The 21,709-nt window shown below is 41.0% G+C and overlaps 1 protein-coding gene across 1 annotated transcript in view; it reads left to right on the forward strand.

Moving 5' to 3' along the window:
- NPSR1 (neuropeptide S receptor 1) overlaps positions 1-7,033 on the forward strand; it is a 57,874-nt gene extending 50,841 nt beyond the window's left edge. Inside the window, exons 6-9 of the mRNA XM_030233440.2 lie at positions 3,720-3,796; positions 4,464-4,553; positions 6,635-6,815; positions 6,940-7,033. Of these exons, the coding sequence (XP_030089300.1) occupies positions 3,720-3,796; positions 4,464-4,553; positions 6,635-6,815; positions 6,940-7,033 (442 nt within the window). The remainder of the gene's footprint in view (positions 1-3,719; positions 3,797-4,463; positions 4,554-6,634; positions 6,816-6,939) is intronic.
- The last annotated feature ends 14,676 nt before the right edge of the window (positions 7,034-21,709 follow it).

Genomic DNA, 21,709 nt, shown 5'->3' on the forward strand with positions numbered 1-21,709 from the left:
AATAGATTAAATAAAAGGTATTTCTCTGAATTAAATCAAATAAAAGGACTGGAAATGCCATTAATATAAATACCAAAGGTCATTTTTTGAACTTGATTCAGTGAGGCCATTCTTTTTTGCCTGCAATTTCCATTTCTAAATAAAAACCCTGGATCTTGCAGACACGTTCTAGTATCTGTCCATCTCTTCACTTACCCATTACATGTGGCTGCAATGGTTTGTTCAGATGAGGTTACTTTTCTCTTTAGACAAATAGCGCTGTAAATTAGCTGCCATAAAAGAAAGCAGCCACATCACTTTGCACAAATAAAGTAAAAGGAACAATAGGCAATACTGGATGATAAATAGAAGTAATTAGCAGGGAGCTTAAGTGCACTTTTGCCATGGTAAAGGCTCATTTACTAGAAAATACTGAGGCTGTGTGGGACGCCCTCATAGTGCAATTATTTATTTCCAAAAAATTCTACAGTTAAAGAGTGGGCAGATCAATAACACTTATGATTGTTAATATCAGTACATAGCTTTACCAGTAGACATTTTATTAAAAAAAAGAAAAAGTGGTCTGTGAATTAAAAATACAGATGGGGTGTGATTATTCACAGTTGCATTTGTATGACTAACCATAAGTTACATATTTACGTGGATAAAAAATGCTGTAATTATCAATGAGGCCTATTAAACAACACCACTAACTAATAGCAGGCTGTGATGAACATGCCTCTTAATCCTTTAAAATTTCGATCAAGCTAAATTGGTTTTGGAGGTGTGAAGAATTTCATTTCTGAGATACACCCATACTGTGAGCCATATTTTTGTATTTTTCTCCCACCTCTCGAGATATGCATTTTATGAGGGTTAGAAAAATCATCACATTTTCAGATCAACAGCATGTCCTTTCTGTCCTGTGGTCTTCAAAGACTGAGCATCTACTTTTCAGTATAGCTTGGATGAATTTTTCATCCAGGTTTGACTTTTCCACCGTAGTACCCTTTGATTAGTCTCTCACCTACAACCTGGGCTGGAAGATCAGTGTGCTGTGCACTTACAGACACAAAGAAGCCTGACAACACCTGGGCTCAAGAGCTGCACATCACATCTCCCAGTGCTTTCAGTGGAGACAAGGGCAAGCAGCATGAAGGCATGTTACATGGGTTAAAAAAAGAGCTTTGTGGCAATGCGTACCACACGGTTTTACATCTTGGTAGTGAAGGCTGAGCAGTTCAGAGTCCAGAGGAAGGGAGCAGAAATTAGGATATGGTTGGAATGGTGCAGACTATATCCAAACACCCCTCTGAATACCAGTTTGTCATTTGTTCTCTGCTACTCTTTGCTTATTTGCCACTTCATTTTTCAAGTGAGAATTATTTTGAGATTTGACCAACCTCGGGATCCTCCTCCAGCCGCCTTTTACAAGAAAAAAAGGAGCAACAAATGTATTCTGAAAAAAGCTGATTTCCCCTCATGAGAAAAATACTACTCTTCCATAAGAGCCCTCTTTTTACTTCCATGGCTTTGAAAGACACATGCAGTTGCCTGTTATGGTCCTATGCTTTAGGTAACTTATTTCTGGAAAGTCCAATTTCTCAGCTCCATGCCAACATTGCTGGGGAAAAAAAATAAAGAAAAAGGGTTAGGCGCTACTACGAACTGGAGTCCCAGAGAGACCAAATTATAAATGAATAACTGTGGCTGGCACAAGAGCTGCTCAGAAGTCTACCTAGCATGAAAACTTTCCTGACACCCACCCTGAGCAGTTTTACACCACCTCTGGTCCACTCTTGATAAGGAAGGCTCCATTGGCTTCAGCTACAGAGAAAACAAAGATGAACAGAAGCAAAAATACCAACACAGATCCACTATGTTGGCATCACTTTATTAAGCTGCTGGTTGAAAACTAGAATTCAACTTTCCCCTGGAGTTCTAAAAATTAAGGATTCTAATGAATCAGCATGTAATCTCATAGGTGAAATGCCAATGAGAAGACAGATGAAGTAACTGTATTTGGCAAAAGACATGCCCCTACCAGACTGCAGCCAAGAGGGCAGAAATTCTGGGGTCAAGGCAAAGCAAGAGAGAAGCCTGGCTTCATAATTCAATCTGTATGGCATTTGGCTGAAAGTAAGGATATTTTGACTACAGAGTTAGACTCCTTTGTCCTGATGCTTAAGAAACAGAATGTTTCCTGCTGGACAAAGGAAAATCTGCATCAGAAAGGGCATTGTCTCAGCTGCAAATAAAGGGGTCAGGATAGAGACAACAGGCTAGGAAAAAATAGACACAGAACTTTTAAGAGTGAGCTGGTAAAATTTTTGAGATGACAATTATCATTATAATACATTCTGATTCATTGGAACAATCAAAGGAGAAGCGTACATGAATTTTCCACCATTGTCTGTAAAAAGTACAAAGAAACTCTTGAGTTTCAAGTGTATGAGCTGTTAAATAAACAGACTCTTGAAAACCAGGAGATAAAAGGAAAATGTTCAAATCAGCTGGGAGCCAAGCTGGACTTTTGAAGGGATTAAGGAGAACAAGCTGTAGTCCATGGCAGATGTGAGCAAGCCCCTCACTGGGCAAGGATGCTACTGCTCCGCTGCACAGCCCACACTGCACCTTGAATTTACAGCTCTCACCTACTGAGCCTGGAAACCAGATGGCTCAAACTTCCACAGAAAGGGAAACCTCCAAACCTTCATCATTTTTTTGAGCAGAAATTCTGCCTTTGCAAGCATGTCTAGCAATTGAGGGTGCTGAAGGAAAAACTCATATATCAGTCTGAAAGGACTAATAAGTATAATGCCTCTTCTGATAACAAAAATAAGCCATATAACAGTAAGACACATTTTTGCTTCTATAAAACACCCTGAAATTATGTTCTTTGTTGCCCCTTTTTCACATAAGGACCACTAATGTTTATGGCAATTAACATCCTCAAGCAGGACATAGGTTTAAACAGCTCTTCATCTTGAAGGAATTATTTTTATCTATTCTATATTAAATCAGTAGAAGTCCAGATTGGCTATTGCACAAGGAAAGTCCATAACTATCCAAGGTCATTGTGTACGAGGGCACTTTTTATCTTTCCTATTGAAAGTACACCAACCTCTCTAAATATACAAATTATGGTAGATCTGGTTTTGAATTATCTAACTCTTCCCATTTATCTGGCATTTCAGTTCTCCTTGATTTCCACCACTGGACCTCGAGACCCAAAACTGAGCACTGCTGTATTTATTTGCATTTCTCATGGATCTTGCCCTTATCAAATTCCCCATGGTGAAATTTTAGTCACCAGCTTCACACCCAAAAAGTAACATCAAAATTGAAGTGTACATGCAGCAAAACCAGGTCCCTCCCTTGCTTCCCTCATCAGAGCTAGTGCTCCAGGGCTGATACTCAGATGGATTTGGTGTTGGCTGGCTCAAAATCACCAGTGAGCTCTTGTCTGAAAGACTTGGCCAAATCACTGCATTCCTCTGAGCCTCAGATTTTACATCTACAAAGCCAGGACAACCATAAGAAATTCCTTCTGAAAAGTACTGTGGGAGAGTCATATCATATTTATTATTATTATTGTCATTTACTGTTATTATTCCTATGCAGTCCCACCACTTCTGTGAACTCCTTACACATAGACAAGTATATTCTTAGAGCACAAATGGCTGGGATGTCTGTTGAATTTATTTTGCCTAATACCAGCAACTTTTCCCCTTCTGCAGCGTCATATACTCAATTGTGATTCGAACCATCTGGATGAAGAGCAAAGCTCAGGCTGTCATCTTATCCAGCTGTCCTGGTGAGTCTCAGCATACCTGTGGCTCCAGCTTTGTGATTCAATTCCAGCTGATCCTCACAAATCTGGGAGTGCTTGGACATGCACAGGTCATGTTGGGCCTGCATTGCTGCAGCAGGAATGGGGTTTCTGTATTCATTCAAAACTCACTTCTACATTATTTACCTTCTTTCCTTTGACACTAAATTCTCTTTAGAGGCATAGTATAAAACATCTGTGAGAAAATGAATAAAAAGTAAAAACTACTTACTCTAGAAGTTAGAATTCCTATTCCTAGAACTTTGTCCATTTCCAGAATAGTTTTTTCCTAGCATATACTTGGCAACACTTTTTCTGTGTCTTCACATGTCCTTGCAAGTCTAAATTTTGCTCAGGATCAGAAATTCCTGGCCACAGAAAGCTATAAAATGATCAGAGTATTCTATCCCAAGACTACACATGCCTCAATGCTTTGGGAAGATCTACTCTGCTTACTTTTCCCCTTTTATTTGGGTGGCTCTGGTTTTGATTGAGCAGACTTGCAAGGGTCCAAATTTCAGGAACTACTGAGGTCCTAAGTGACACCAGGGAAAGATGAGATTGTGTATTCTTGTCCTGCCTGTCAAGGTACACACTGACACATCCACACAGCAGTTCTATTCTTTCACTAGCTGAACTGTTCTTTTCCCAGATGGCAAAACCTCCCGTGGCTACACCAGTCGTGGGTTCATATCCAGGGCGAAGGTGAAGGCGATCAAGTACAGCATTGTAATTATCCTTGGTAAGAGAAAAGCCTCAGAGCTGGTAGCTAGGGAGGATGCTGACATTAGGAAGCTGCCAGACAAAGTAGATGGCTTGAAGAAGGAGCTTTACTCAGACACCTGACTTGCCTTCTGATCTTGTCCTTCCCCTCTTTTCTGGCTGACACGTTTCTATTTTAGGTATCTGACATAACCCTTGAATTAAATTAGATGCACAGCCCCTTGTGCACATAAAGACAGTAAAGAGACAATATCTAAAAGGAACAAAGGAAGAGGTCATCTCTTTCCTATCCAGACTGCCAAAATATTTGGAAACTGAGCTGTCTTTTAGGCTTAGAGACACTGTATGGCCTGTGAGCTGCTGGGGTGGAGCAAGGGAAAGAAGAAAGGTGAGATGTGCAGCAATTGCATTTAATGTCACAGGTGTGTTGCCTGCCAAGATGGAAAGAATGAGCTCTCCTTTCCCAACTGGGCAGCAGATGACTTAGTGCAGGTGTTCTCTGTCTCCCAGGGAAATTACATTATTCTGATGCAATTAGCAGGCTGATATTCTATCTCAATAAATAAAGGCAACATCACACAGAGCTTGTGATTAGCTGCCAGAGACATGCAGGAAAGGAACTAAAGCTGTTTACTCCCAAGGGCTGACAGTCATCCCTTGACACTGAAAAAGAGATTGCTTCTCTTTCCAACACAGTGCAAAATTCAGATTGGAGAATATTGTGATAGCAGCCGCTTGAGTAGCTTAGCTCATTGTCTAGTGGCAGCATCTGCAGACATGAGAGAGGCCAGTGTGATTCATACTTTTCATAAACCCAAGAACAGCTTCTCTGTGTCTGAACTTTTCTGCGTGGCAATCAGAGAAAGCTTTTGGCAGACACAACTACTATTGCAAGGCCATCAGATATTGAGAGCTCACATGGATGCTCAAGTACTTCAGCAGACCTTGATAACATTAGGCACCCAGCATCTCTTGATGTGCAAACAGATTGACACCTAATATCCATGGATTTTTTTTAAGCCACTGCTGCATAGTGAGTGCTATGATCCACACTCTGGCACTGTGTATTGCTATTTTGCATATATCTATGCATAGACACCTCCTGTTTGGTTGTTCTAAAAAACAGGAAGGGAGCTTACCTCTTCCTTGCACTTTTAGTGAGCACTCAGCTAACTGCCAGCGAAGAAATTCTGATTAATGTGACAAGAAAACAGGCACAGGTTTACTCTGCTGTCTCATCTGAGTCAGGATGTGATCATGTGTCTGATTTCACAATTACCTGCATATTTGCAACCCAGGTACTTATAGCTTGGTTGAGTGAACTGCCTGTCCCAGCATTTCTATGCAAATCCGAATTAAAAGCCTTTATGAAAAGAGACGGCATAGAAATTTGTGAGGGACAGATTCCCGATGCCTGCAAATAAAGCTAGATCCGTGGCTAACCTTTTTTCCCTGTCCCTCTGAACAAAAGCAGAGGCTATGAGCAGTACAGTCCTCTATTCCCTTCCTCAAATTCATCTCTCAAATGGCAGTACAGAAATCAGGAGAATCTTCCTGCACACTCCACGCACACAGCGTTTCCATGCCGAGTGACATGTTGGTTTGCCATAATGCAGTGTGAAAGAGTGTCATTCTTTGCTCCTTGGTGTCTGAGAACCTTATTTTAATAGGTGGCTGTGACAGGCAGAGCTGTCACGGAGCAGCACTTTGGCTGTGTGTACATTTAGATTGGCTGCTCACTCCGGGGACCATTAAAAGAGCACTTCACTATAACTGATGATGCTTTAACTGGCTACCTATTTACCCTTTATGTGTTGTGTAGTGTTCAGAAGTGTCTCAATATGTCTAGAGGGAGCACTCTAAACACTTAGAGGAACACACGTAATGTATTTTATAGGCATTAAAATAAAAATAAAGACAAATAAAAGCACAATCTAATAAGTATTCTCTTAAATAAGTTCCTGAATGGGGAGAGGGTTTTTTTTTTTGCAGGAACAAATATTTATATGTTATGACAGTTGCTCCATGAGTGTGTAATTACCTCCCTAAATTGCTAAACTGTCCAGTGTCAAGCTCTTCCTCTCTCTGTCTCATCTGCAGCATTTATTCTCTGTTGGAGCCCTTACTTTCTGTTTGATATCCTGGACAACTTCAACATACTGCCTGAGACCAAAGAGCGCTTCTATGCATCTGTGATTATTCAGAACCTGCCAGCCTTGAACAGTGCCGTCAACCCCCTCATCTACTGCTTCTTCAGCAACAGCCTCTGCCCCCCTTCTGAGTATTGCTCCTTTCCTGTCACTCTGACTACCCCTAAGAAGGGAGGGAACACATAAACACAGTCCCTGAACTGATTAACTATTTTTGACTCCTTTAATTCTGACCATTCTTTATATTTTTTGTAGGGAAAGAAGAACTCAAAGGCTGGGGGGGACTTTCCGGGAAAGGAGCAATGGAGGGCAGGAGATGCAGGTCCTGTCGAAACCAGAATACATCTAGCACAGACAACGTTCTGAAAAGCCACACTGGCACCTGTACAGAGGAAAACAGAGGTCCCCCACAAGCCCTGTGCACGGTGAAGTGGATGGACACTGCCTGGCAAGAGCCTGCACCTTGTGCTCCTGTGCACCTTACAGCACACGTGTTTTGGGTGGGCACTGCAGCCTCACCAATTGCACACTGCAGTGCCAAGCTCAGTATGGGAGGTTTGCATGCCTCTGTTGTGAGGTTTCATCTTGATCCTCTGTTTAAAGCAAGCTGTAATCTATGTGCTCCAAACAGAAAAAAAAAAAAAAAATGTAAATGGTGTCTAGTCAGAGTCTTCTCTAGTTTTCAGGAGTCACTAAAAGCCATCTACTGCACCATCTGGCTCTTATAACCGATAGAGTGTTTACAAGCAATTACAGAGCAAGGACCTCAGCTAAAATGAAAACACAGGCACTTTTCCAATGAGAAAACACCATTGTCACTCTATGTAATTATATCTGGATTTCATGTGGAGTCACTTACACAGTCATAGCCAGAGAAGAGGGGAATGAATGGCTGGGATGCCACATCACCTGGCCCACCTTCTCAGCTCACACCAGCAGCACTGTCCCTGTACCTCTTCCTCCCCTTCCAGTGTGTTATTTCCCTGCTGTCCTACCTTAGCACGTCGGTGTCCCAGCAGGACTCACACATAACACATCTGGACAGCCATTTATTTCTGGGCCACTGAGGAATGGTTCACCAGCCCTCCCCAGACCCCACATGCACCCCACATGCACATCCTTCCACACTTCTGTAGCAAAGGCCCAGAGCAGCTTCTTCAGGATCCCATGGGGAGCTGCCGTGCAGGGCACTTAGCCAGTGCAGATCTTTCTCACCACCCACATGGCAGCATTTCCCTATCCCACACCACTGTAAATCATCCCTGCCACTTAAATCATGCAGGGAACCACACACATCTTTGCACAAACTCAGAGCTGGAAAAAGACCCAAGCAAAACCACAAAACTTGAATTACATTTAGAAAAAATAATCTGTTGATGGTCCAGTCTTGTGAGCTCATTGTAGATTTCACAAAGGACCAATAGTCAGGCAGAACTTTGCTGCTGAGCGCCCAGGCACCTGGGCATCCCCTTTTCCCAGCCCTCTGGGTATCTTCCCACCACACTGTTCTCAAATATAGAGAAAAATTTCTCATGCAGGTGGGGAGGGGTGGCATCAACTTCAATGTTCATTCTACTACAAGGCTGCTTGAATTGTTTGTGTTAAAAATACACTCTAACCAGCTGTATGGCAACTGAGTTTGTTTCCTCTCAGTGAAAAAAATTATTCTTACTTAAGTGGACTCAGTTTAAAAAGGGGTTTTTATTATTATGATCTTTTGCAATGAGTTTGTTCCCTGTAAAGCAAGAACTGAATAAAATTTATTTATAATTGCCTATATTACAAAAATACATTTTACTAAGTAGGAGACATATAAAATCATGGGGCTTTATGTTCTCAGGAAAATAAATAAGGTATCTCTTTTTATTACCACGAAGTTCTGTTATTTAGACTCTATGTCTAAGTTTTGCTACTGCTTAATTAAAACTATGAATCTGCAGCAGCCTTTACTGCAGCGACCTTGGATAGGCTGTAGATAAGAACAAAACAATATTTTCTTCCCATGGGCATGTAATAACTTTCCTAAAATTCAACTGCTTTGTTTAAGCTTCATAGATTGTAGATTTTAGCTTTTTCATCTGATAAATGTACACTCACTACCTACTTTTGAACAATTAATGGAGTTTTTAGACTCAATACCTGGAAATCAGATAACATTTCTGAGCAGTACTTTGATTTGCAAATTTAGTATGACTCAATCCCACTAAAATTTACATAATAGTCACTGGGGTCACCACATAAATTATCCCATCCATCTAAATTAAGTGTATGCATGAGTTAATGTAGGGCTCTGGACTGAAATAAAGTCATTACCAATCTATTTTCAAAGAAACAGCTTTTTGTTTCATTCATTATTGTACTATGTACCATTTACAGGTTGTTATAATTTTTCCTCTGGACATGATTGTGATGCCTTTCCTCATGTGAGAATTCTTCAGTTTAAATAGCCTCACACTGAATTTGTCTGCATCCCTTCCAAGTGCTTAAATACAGAAATAAATAATTCATCTTATTTTCCAAGCTGCTTTCTTGCTGTGCAAGAGATGGCACTTTACTACCTTTTTTCTATTCTCCACATCTTCTGTTGTAAAACTGAGTTTTTCCATTAGTCTGGAAAACACTTGCACTGTCCTCCTTTGTCTCTGGGGAGAGAGATTTAGGGAATTTCATCTGTCTCCAGTATGTTTCTTACTCCTTGTCTGCAGCTCACCCCACATCTGTTGACTGTTTAGTTGCTTAAAGGTACCAGAGCTGCTCCAACAGACCCCACATTTAGGAGGGGGCAGCAAAAGTCAGTGTCGAGGTCTGATTGCCCAGAGATGGGGGCTGAACACAACAAGAAAAGGGCACCCAGCTGGCTTGTCCAGGACAGCCCAGAAGCAGCTCTGGTTTTCAACAGCTTTAACACTTCAAGAGGCATCTGTGAGATCCTTCTGACATTCCCACAGTGAACAGAAATATTCATATGCATGACTGCTAGGACATAAAGCCTTGTATGATGATAAAGTCCTGTTTGACTGTAGATTCCTGAGAAGCATGAAAAATCAGATACTCATCTCTCAGAGAAGTCACATCAAACAGAATAGGACAAGGATACTTTCCAACTAACACTAATCCAAGAAAACATGTATGCTTTCAGTGAAAGTTTCAAATAAAATCTGAATGAGAAAGCTATTTAATTCTCTTTTGGATATTTTTGATGTAATTTAAAGTTCAGTTCTCTTGGACCAGATTTCCATCTCTTGCTAAAGTGTAAAGCAGCATTTTGTCCTTCAGTTTGGTTTTTCCTCGGAAATTTCTGTCTCCTCTTTTTGTTTATTCTTTGAAAATACTAATACAAGGCAGCAAAATTCAATATTGCCCATTTTGACCATTGAAGAACATCAAAGCAAAACTCTACCTAGAAATGTGTTTCACCCTCCTGCACACTGACAAACCAGTGCTAAGAAGTGCAGACATTATCAGTCCAAGAAAAGAAAAATTTAGCCATTACTTTGTTGTTTGTAGGTTTGGGGCTCTTTTTGAAAGATATTTTTCACAGAAATATAATTACACTTTTTGAGATGATACAGAATGATTTGTCTTCCACAGACTAACCAAAAAAAAAATTATTCTTTCACATTTACAATTTTTGTGAGGCATAAATGAATGAAGGTCCATACTCTACCAGTTACCTAAGAATTTAAATACTGTTTTCATGAGAATCAGGCACCTGTCATTTTGGAAGTATGCTTTTGGAGTATAAGCTATTGCAAGCACCAGACCCCTCCTAATAGCAGTCTCTAAAGACACAAAAGCAGAAGTAAAAGCAAGTCTAATACTTATTTTAGTTCAAGTCCTGACATTTGAATAACAGAAATCTTCATGTCTACTCAGATTACATATTTTCTTGACAATTCAAGATGCAGGAAATCAGGAAAATCCCCTCTCAAACCATAGGGCCCCATGAAAACCAAAAGAAAAATAACCTTACTGAACACCCCACAACACTGGCAAGGAATTTCTCAAGATATGAGCAGTTTGGGGTAACCATGAGCTAAGATAAGTGAGAAAAGCCTCTTGGCTCTCTTTGCAATGAATACCCTTGCTGACAAGAGGCCTCAAGTTCAGTGTCCCTTCAGAAGTCCTAATTCCTTGTTTGTGCAGATATGTTTCAAACAAGAAAACAGAAAGCATCACACTACCTGCCACTTCATTTTGCCCTTCACAAGGACTGCATTTACTTTTCATAAACACTTGATGGAAAAAGAACAATGAAAAAAGGAATTGCAGAAAAAACATTTTAAAAAAAAGTAAATACATATATGCTGTGGTCACAAGTGCCTTTTGTCATCAAGAGAGGAATCGTTCCACAAATAAAGATAAACAGGTGTAGAAACTATCTGTGTGTACCTTCCAACACGGAGCCTTGGTGCTTACAGGAGAAGGGATTTTACTTTATTCATCAACCTTGAGAAATGTGATTAATTTGCGGAGTAAATGCAATATTTAGTGAAAGGTAAAATATGCTTCATTTTCTTTAGCAAACTAATTTATTTTACACAGTGTTTAATTTAGATAAGCATTATAGCTGAATGGCTCATTAAATAATCTTTTGTCATTTTTGATGGCATCTTATTCAGAGTATGCATAAAATATGGGGGTAAAGGGTTAGGCATACAAACATATGCATGAATTTACAAATAGACATTGCTGATTCCTCAGGCTGAGTTGGTTACAGTGGTACATAATTAGAATCTTAGTTGTTGATTTAGTCTCAAGCAGGGCAAATGAATATGGGTTAAAATTCAGCAATTTTAATAAACTCAGTAAAAATGAACAGAGTCTGAGACATCACAATGAAGGATCTTCAGGACCAAAATAGCAGAAATGTGATAAGTGCAGCACAATGTTAACAATCAATTGCATCAGTTTCGAGAAATTCTGTTGTAAATTGGGAACCCTTCAGCTGGAAATGTCTGAAGAGAAGAAAACCTTGAGCATCCTCAGCCAGAGGATGCCTGATTACCAACACCACTGTAGTCAGTGGGGTCAGGGAGCTAATATGACCTCCATAGGTATCTGGTGAAGCATTTGTCAGAAGAGCTCCAAGACCGTGTGCGTGTCACTGTTGTTCTCTGATGAGATCACTCGGTGATAAACAAAAGAAAGAGGGAATGTGGAAAAGAACAGTCTGAGCTTTTGGTTTGTTGGGGCTGGTAAAATGGAAAGCTGAAAAGGGATATTTCTGCTGCCTATTAAGACAATAACGTCAGTGGGAAAAGGAGGAAAAGGAAAAAAACTACTTAAAAACATAAGTCTGCAACAAACCCTGCCCCCGGAAAAATCTCACTACAAATAAATTCCTCTAATACAGTGATCAGCCTACCCAGACCTTGTTGCATGGGCAGGAAGCAAGGTTTTGGGTTATAAGAGAGCCCTTCTAGTTTCTGCTATGGCTTTTTATTGAGATCTAAATCCACAGCTAGGCAAGGCAAGGCAAGGCAAGGCAAGGCAAGGCAAGGCAAGGCAAGGCAAGGCAAGGCAAGGCTTTCTCTACAGGATTTTCAAAGGGTTCGGGAGTTGTTCCTCTAATTTTAGATCTTTCTAATGGTCATACCTCTGTAATGGTGCAACAAGGAGACCTAATATGAATAGTATCAAAGGGGATTTCTATTTGGAGGGATAATATCCTCTTAAGTCAAGCTGAGAGAGCTGGAAAAGCCAATGAACTTTCAGGCACGAGCATGCCCTCCCCATTGCTTCCCTGCCAACTCACATCACAGATTTCAGGAAAGTACAAGGTAGCACCTGGCCTTTTTGATTGTGTTCATGCTTTCAGGCTGAGATTAGTACTGATGAGAGCAGAGTTATACAAGCAGTGCTCTTTGAAGCTTAATCCTCTGTCTTCTTTGCCTAAGACACTCACACTCTTCTCACACAGCAACCTTGTGCTGGAGCAGCAGCCCATGGCTACACTGGTTGCTTGCAGACAGCCTGGATCCACTCACCAGTGTCTGGGTTCCCACTGGGTTCCCACTCTACTACCTTCCCACATGGTTTTACAAAGAAGTGACTAAGTGCCTGTAATTGCATAAGTTTTGTATGGAGTGACAGCAGAATTCAGCCTCTTGGGCAGGAAAAACCAATGCCAAAGGGAAAAATTCTTGTAACTATAAGTTGATAAAGTGCCCTTAACTTGAAGGATTTGGGCCCCTTAAATGCTTTATACAGAAAATTAAAGATAAGTCAGACTCCCTTGATTGTGCTAAAAGCTAAAAGGCACTTCATGTAGCTTCTAGGGAGTGAAAGGAGACTTTAAAGTGATCAAGTAGCAAAATATCACCAAGTCCCATTTGGACCTCATGGCTTAATCTTCTCCTTGGGAGGATTATTCCAAGAGTTTTTAAAAACCTAGGCAGGGGAATTAGAGATTTGTATATATGTAATGTAGGTGGAAGAAGCATGCTCAATTTTAATATAGGACCAAAATAGCAATTTAAAGGTGACTCAGCATTATGGTGTTTATGAGATGCTGTGGGTGTCAGAAAATTCATAGTAGAAATTCAAATGTCATCAAGCACTTGGCTATTCCCAGAACATTCACCAAAGAATGGGCTGGTAATGTGGGACAAGGTGTAGGGTCATCTGGAAATCATTACTGTCAATCAAGCTCTTCTAGCAAGTTATTATTTTTGAGAGAACTTTGAAGTTTTTTGCATGCAGAATGGAAAAGAGAGGCACTGCAGCATCACCATGCCCTTGGCTACAGGGTTAAGGAACGTGAGGTCTTCATGTAGCTTCTCAGACCCAAAATCCCCAGGGCTAGAAATAAAGAGATGTTTCCTGACTTCCACTTCCCCATGGTATCCAGCATCCACTCTGTATTATTGAACCCTCAGACTCATCTCATATCTTCCCATTCTAGGGATAAGACCCTCACAGAGGAGCACCCTGGAGTTGTGTTGTGATTTAACCCCAGCTGGCAACTAAACACTACACAGCCACTTGTTCACTCCCCTGCCACAAAAACTTGTAGGCTAAGAACAGCTCAATATTTGAAACAAAGTAAAATATAATAATAGTAGTACTAAATTGAAAAAGAGAGAGAGGAAGAGAGAAAAACAGGTGATGCTCAATAGAGTTGATCACCATGTGCTGACCAACGCCAAAACCTCATCCCCACAACCAGTAATCCTGTCCAGGTAACTCCCCCAGTTTAAATACTGGGCATGACATTCTATGGTACAGATTGTCTCTTTGGCCAGCTGGGGTCAGCTGCCCTGGCCAGCTCCCTCCCAACTTCTTGTGCACCTGCTCAGTGGTCAAGCATGCGACCCTGAGAAGTCTCAGGGCAAGCACCGCTCATCCACAGCCAAAACATCAGTATGTTATCAACATTATCCTCATCCTAATACAAACCACATCACTCTACTAGCTACTCAGAAGAAATTAACTTTATTCCAGGCAAAACCAGGACAAGCTGCCTCTGCTTTCACACCCCTCTGCAGCTCCTCCCTGCCTTCTTAGCCTATCTTACCTCCTACACCAAAATTTTCATGTGGCTTGGGGTTTCTTGTTGAGTCTGGAAAAATGTCTTCATTCTTACAAAAAGGCAAATAAAGAGAGTCGTTTCATGAAAATGGGTCTGACCTGATTCGAGAGGGGGCAAATGGCTCTGCCTCAATTTTCTTAAAGAGCGCTGCTTGGCCAGGAAGAATCACTGCAAGGCACCATACTGCACGCCTACAGTAAACGCTCATTTCAAATTCCAAAGCCGTGGGTGAGATACCTAATTAACAATATATGGAGGCAAGCTGTTGATATGGCTCACACAGGGACACAGATATCAGAAAGGGCCTGGTGGGAATTCAGCATTACACATTTGAACCTGTTTAATATTTTGAGCCAGGTTCTCTGTTTAGGTATCTCAGCAGGTCTTTATCACCTTCTATGAAGATATAGAGGGTTCATTAGATCAGGCCTACATTCATATATCGAGGAACTTGAGTGTGAGCCATTCTGAACCACAATCAATCATCAGAAAACAGGCATAATTTTAATTTTATAATTATGAGAATAATTGCAAAAGATTAGTAGTCTAGCCAGCTGGAGAGTTTGCAAAAGCCTGAAGGAAATTAAGCTGCTATATTTTGAAAGTATCTAATCAATTTAATTTCTTTTCTTAGATAAAGCAGCATGAACTCCAGTTTGCATTGTTGGAGGAGGCCTGTTGGGTGATGAATAAATATTTCTGGTAGATTAACCCAGCCCTATCACAAGTCAGAAAGATTCTTTTTGCTGGTTTCAGTAGGAGTTGATCAGGCTCTGTTCAGGAAGAGCACAAGGCCTGTTTAATGTGTTTACATTTACTATTTCAGGCAGGACTGAACTGATTTAACTGCCACCTCAAAACAAACTGACATTTAAAAAACAGGTTGCAGAGACTTTTCTTCAGGTCGGCCAAGCAAAATGCTAGGAGAAAAATAGTGCACACTGACATAGAATTATCTAACAAAACACCTAAGAAATGGGATGGGAGGAACTACTGAAACGGTGACAGTGGTAAAATAAGTAATGCTTTCTTTCTTCCTCTTTCACAGGTAATTCCTATTTCTTGAAAGAATGCCCGGATACCCTGCTGAAATTCAGTGGATTCAAATTACACCACAGACAGGAAAGACAGGAATATCACAGAATACCAGCAGTCTTGAAGCAGCATGTATTTGATGACACTATGGGACACAGATCTCTCCAGGATTTTTGCACGAAACTCAGGCATCTTCTTGACATTTTTATGGGTTTGGCAGTGGTATAAAATAATTCCTGGATCACCAAGTATGCTCAGAATCAAATCTATAGGAACTAAAGGTAAACTCAGGGAAAAAACAACTCTCTCCCTAGTCAAGATCAGAATTCTCATGGATTTTACTCCTCACCACTGCAAACTGGGATTAAGCAGCATAAAATCCATGCTTTAAAGGTCCCAATAGACAAAATGTCTTAAACTCAATAAAATGTGCTACCCTGCCCTCAGACTGTGACAAAAGTCATAGATAGGCTTTCAAAAGTGGGCTTGGAGTATTTCACAGGTGTCACTCTCTTCATGAAGGGTTTGAGAATCCATTGTTATCTTCTCTTTCATCTTTTTTCTCATCTTCTCACCCTGGGGAAACCCTGGTTTCTGTGGGGTAACTTGTACCATGCACTTTCATCTGCAGCCTGAACACCATACTGCAGAGAGAAGGAATCAGACTGGAAAAAGACCAGGAAATATTTAGTCATGGTCAAAAGCCAAGTCCAAGCCCATCATTTGAGTAGCTCTCTGGGTGGCAGTCTTGTGCATGCATGAGGTTACAGGCAAAAAGTCTGGGGCCATAGTACCATGCTGACCCATATTCAGAGCCAGTTTGGATACCTCTGCATGCTGCTGCACCCAGCTCTATCCTTAGATACTGCCTCTGCAGATACACCACCCTTCTGTCTAGGAGACAGTCACACCAACTCTGACATCTGTCTTTTTAGTAAAGCAAAAGCTTTTGGATAAAAGACTCAGCATGCCTGATTGCTTTGCTGTTTGTTCGAGGAGGAGGTGAGCTTCAGGGTGAAAGCGCCCGAAGTGCTCGTCTCTGCCAAGGCATTCTCACTTAAGATTAACAGCATAGCAGTGTGATTTTAATATTTCTATGGTGTAATAAAAACCACCCACCACTCCATTTCTGCCTCACAAAGCTAATATGACTCAGATAATTAACTCAAAGACAAATGATTATCAAGCTACAGGACATTCACCAGTGGAGTCATTAAACCGTTTAAACACAGAACCGCTGCTCTATTGACTGACAATCTTTATATGATTAGCTGAAATCATTTCATGATCCTTTCAGCCAGCAGCACAAAATATGACTGCAGTTTCCCCGTTTTCCTCTTCTGAATTGCAGCATCAGCTGCCTCTGAAGTTTGAATCACAAAGATTTTTGAAGTTTCTGGTGTTATCTATTAAAGTAATTTATGGTTCATACCATTTCAGGTGGCATACCTGCAAGCAGAGACAGAAGTAGCACTTTTGCTCTAAAGCTGCTTTTAAGTTCTTTAAAGCATTGCTGAAAAGCAGAGGGAGAAAAAAAGGCTTTTCAAGTAGAGTGACTGTCAGGAAAGCTTGTTTACTACAACCCACAGCTACAATCAGAACTGCAGCATGACATTTTGGCATACCAAACCTCCCCATTTAGGGCTTTCTCCTGCCACCCCATTGAAGCTTCATAAATCCCTTACAGTGCATCAGAAATTCCCCTGTCACCATGTTGCTGTGTGTTGAAATCCAGAGCAATCCCCACACAATCCCTGATGGCAGGGGTCTCCTTTCCATCTAATCTTCCAGCTCCACTTGCTATACAGAAAAGGGACAGGAGGAAATGCTGGGGATTAATGGGGGACAGGCAGAGCTGGCTGCAGGTGCCCTCTGCCAGGACTGTGTAGGTAAAGAGGGCATTGAGAAATCACCTTCCACTGAAAGTCCTTTCCCCAGGGCTCTTGCAATTGCTTTGCTACCAAGTGTTATGCAATCTGAACCCTGTAGGCAGATCAAAACAGAAAGTGGAGAAATATCATATTGATCTGATTCAGTATACTTATCAGTGATTTGAAAATATAAAGGAAATCACTTCTGCTAAGCTATGCAGATATCAAACAGATAAACACTGATGGGGGCTGAGCATTCACAAAAGCAGGACAAGGACATTCAGTAAATTAGACCTATACAAAAGATGTATGAGTACAATCAAGCACCAAACTATGCAACAAGGGGAAAAGAATGTCCCCTCTATCTAAAGAAAGTGATGCTGTGGATGCAAAGCCCAAGACTAGAAAGGGACTAGAGATAATAATAATGAACAACAAAGCATGAGCTCCCATGTTATCAGGGCATCAAAGGACATCAGGGACAAGAAACACGGGGTCATTCAATACCCTTCCTCACACAATGGGAAGGACAGACATAAAAATCACGCCTTTTTCAGAAAGCTTTTACAAATTTTGAGTGGTTTTAACTAGTTGAGGGAATTACCATGAGGAAGAAATACTGGATTCCTCATCTTGTTTGTGTTCTTATCAAAGCTGAAGAGCTTCTCTTTTATAAGCACAGTTCAGCAAGCCTTCTTCAGTTTATGGGATTTGTAAAGCAGAGTTATATCTGCATGACTTTGCCTCTTCCCTTCAAGCAATAGCTAGCCATAATGGGTAATGGAAGAAACAGAAGTAAAATGGTTGTCCGGCTTCCAACATGATTTTTGCATCCTGGGTTTAGGATAAAACAAAATAATGATTATTAATGTAGAATCAAAATCAGTCAAGTGCCCCAGTGTCTTCTAGGATATGTTGAAGCGGTGCTGGGAAACCAGTGGCTGAGTGAAGTATGGGTGCAGCAAACTCCTAACCTCATCCCAGCAGGACACAGAGTAAACTGAGCATCTAAACAGAGGAGATGAACAAGACCATGGTTGGGTAGCAGGAAGAAACTCACAGGATTATGAAGGAGATTTCCTGTTCCTATTCTTATCAATGGAAATTCTGACATTGAAATCAAAAGGAACACACAAACATTGTTTGGTTTATCTGGGAGGAAGCCAGGATTTGGACAATATCGTGATACTATTTATACACTGTTGGGACAGTAGTTTTATGAGAACAGGAATGAGGTTCCTCTCTCAAAAAGAGAGGGAAAGAACAGACTGTGAAACCAGGGGCCTGATAAAATTATGCCCTTCTTGACACTAAATTGGTACTAAGGAGTAAAATTCCAGTTTTCAGAAATTTGGTGACACTCCTATCTATTTTGTCATATGACCAAGGAACAAAGAGAACCAGATTCAATGAGAAAGGCAATTACACTTGCAAGCAATCACTATAAATGCATTATAGTAATTAGCATATCAGTATTTGGAATTCATCACTCCTCTCTAACACTTAATCAGTTTAAATCTTTGTAAACTTGACTGAAATGAGCAGCACCTGCAGTAGCTCTGCATGGTTTTCAGATTAAAAATACCATGATTGCTATCTTTGGAAGTAAAAAAATGTCACAGAAAAGTGGCGAAATACCTCTCCCTGCAATATTCATCTGAATGAGTGCCCTGTCATATATTGCTTTTGAGCCTGTCTTCTTTCTCCTTTTCAGATAAACCAAGCCAAGATCACAGCACTGGTAAAACAGGGCATCGGGGGAGATGGTTTCTAACTCCTTTGAGGATGTCAGTTCCTCCTTCTCTTCTTCTAGAAACTGGCTTGATCTAAATCTTTGCATGTAGCAAGTAGGAAAAGAGTAATTTTACATTTTCACAGTGCTGCACAATGATATTACCAATTGCAAATTTAATCTGCAGTGTGGATTGCTTATGGCTCTACAGCTGAGTCACTGTGACTTCTTGGATCTGCTTTTGTAATTTTGAGAAGGATTTATTTAAAAAAAAAAAAAAAAAAGTAGTGCAGGGAAGGGAGGGAGGAAAGGACTAAACTGGCTCATTGGTGCTTGGCAAACACCTGAGTCTTTTTCTCTTGAATGGAGGATTAGTGGGCATTAATCCTTCCTGAAGGCAGTGTATTCGTCTGATCCCCATGGGGAGCATGGTCCACTGTGACTATTGAGATGTACTGCCTCAGAAAAACTTGACAACTGGCCTTGTCTGTGTGCCAGGATGCTTGTAGCCAAGCAGCAATGGGCCAGGCTTCCCCTTGAGAGAACCCTGGCACCTAGACCAGCTAGGAAAAATCTGTTCCCTCCAGAAACAATACTGGGGCTTCAGCATGCTTGAGCTATCCTCAGAAGACAGGCTCTCTTTGGAAGGACATGTATATTTGTCAGCACCTCATGAAGCATCTCGTGGGAGTGCAAGCACAGGGCCCACAAGCACCAGGCCAGCCTGGTAAGGATTTTCACAAGAGTTAACCTATATTAATATTTCATTCAATTTTCATCTCAGTTTTTTTGAGGTCTGAAATTGGAATCACACCAACTAATGGCAAAGTTGTAGTAGCAGCAAAATACAGAATTAAGCCTGTTTTCATTTTTTTGTAATTGGAACAGGGAAGCAATATTGTGGATGTTCAGGGTTTTATTTTTAATAATCTCTCTGTGTTCAACTGCATCCAGGTTTTGTTTAAATATATTGCTCCCTCTTCCCCTTCAAGCTCAGATGGTGGTATTTTTTGTTCAGTGAGACAGATGTGAAAATAATTCATTACCTGATGTAATACTGGAGGCTGAGGAAATGCATTTATGAATGCTTTAGGGAATTTGTTTACATGCACTCACTCATTGTCTGTTTTACCTAGACTGAATGTCTTTTTTTTTTTTTTTCCTAAACAAGACATTTGGAGACATTTTGAAGGTTAATTTAGCATATCTCAAATGTCACCTAAATTCTGACTGATAAAATTGATCTAATTTCTTTTTTACCATCCACCACAACAAACTCTTAGCAACTTATTTACTTAAATTCTTTGGGCCACAGTCTCTGCAAACTGCAGACATCTAGAAGCATGAGTAGAACCCTTGGTTCTGATGGAATAAATCCCAATTCCTTATTTTCCTTTGGTTTCTTCTTCATGATTTCCACAGAAGATGACAGCAGGGCAGACAGTTCCACCTACATCTCCATGCACTTACAGACGAGGGTGCTGAGAAAGAAGGGATGGGCATCCTGGAACAGCATTTAGGCTAACAGCTTGTTAGACCTTTGGGCACCAACTCTATCTATGGGGGGGGGGGTCAAAGACAATGTCTTTTCTCACTGCTGTTGAAGCCAGTCTGAATCTAAGGTGCCTTGTCCCACAGGCTGTCTGAAAGAAAGCTTTATTCTTGTTAGGGTTGTTTTTAGCCAGATAATTTCTGAGAACCACTAGCATGCTGAGAGGTGGTGGGGACATGCTTGTGGAGGACAGGTGGAGGTCAAACTGCAGCAGCCCTGACAGATCAAATCTGCACCAGGACCACTGAAAGGGTGCAGATATCCGTGAGCAAAAATTGCCTGCATACTGTCAAGCCTGATGAGACACCTTTAACTGACAGAAAACTGGGAGCTCCAGTCTTCACTTCACACAAATTCCTGCCTCCCTCCCACACAGGGTGGTCCTGCAAAGGTCTTAACCCTGTAGACACACCAAATGAACAAAGATATGGGTGCTCCAGGTAAGACCTGTCTCTGGCTAGCCTGCACATTGACATTTTTATATTATTTGAAAGTAGACATAAATAACTAGATTTGTTAGGCTGCAAGTTGAACTTTACCTGAACTCTTTGGTTATGTTGTGTAAGTCAAAGATGGATTAAAGTGAAATCTGGAGCTAACAGTCTAAACATTAATAATGGTTAGAACAGACAAAGCTAGCAGCCTAAATATTGCTTAAAAATTAACAGCTAGAGTGGAGAGCCCCTAGGTCATGATATATGAGCTATAACAGACACATTACAACATGGACTGCAGAATCAGCTGAAACTCTCACCAAATCTCGCCTAAGGAGGGATGAAGACAACAACATTGCAACATTTGGTAACAAAACAGGGAACCAACAAAGAGTGATAACACCCCAGATTGTAATTTGTCTGATTGTCCATACTGTCACATGAAGGATGAGGAGTTCAAATTGTAAGGGTGTAATTGCCCAGGGATTTCTCTGTTTGGGGTCCCTCTTAAGAGGCACCTGGCTTGAGCTACCAGAGGCTGAGATTGGTCTGTGTCAAAAAAGTATCTAGTGGAGATGAGAGCCTGGTGACAAAATTTCTCTAACACTGCAAGACAAGGGCAGAGTCAGGCCCCAGTGCCACTTCAGACTTCCCCAAAGCTAACCTCTCACTTCATGCAGGTTGTATCTGTCACCAGACCAGTGCAAGAGACAGATACCAGCTGATGGGTGTATAGCTCTGACCCAACCAGAATTTTCCACCACAACACCTGAAGAATGAATTAATTGCTGACAAACCCACACGGAGGATGGAGAGGTTTGGTCAAAAGACTTGTGAAACCACTGATCCCCACCTTTCAGCCATTTA

The sequence above is a fragment of the Serinus canaria genome, chromosome 2 (genome assembly GCF_022539315.1).
Source record: "Serinus canaria isolate serCan28SL12 chromosome 2, serCan2020, whole genome shotgun sequence".
NCBI classification, from domain to species: Eukaryota; Metazoa; Chordata; class Aves; order Passeriformes; family Fringillidae; genus Serinus; species Serinus canaria.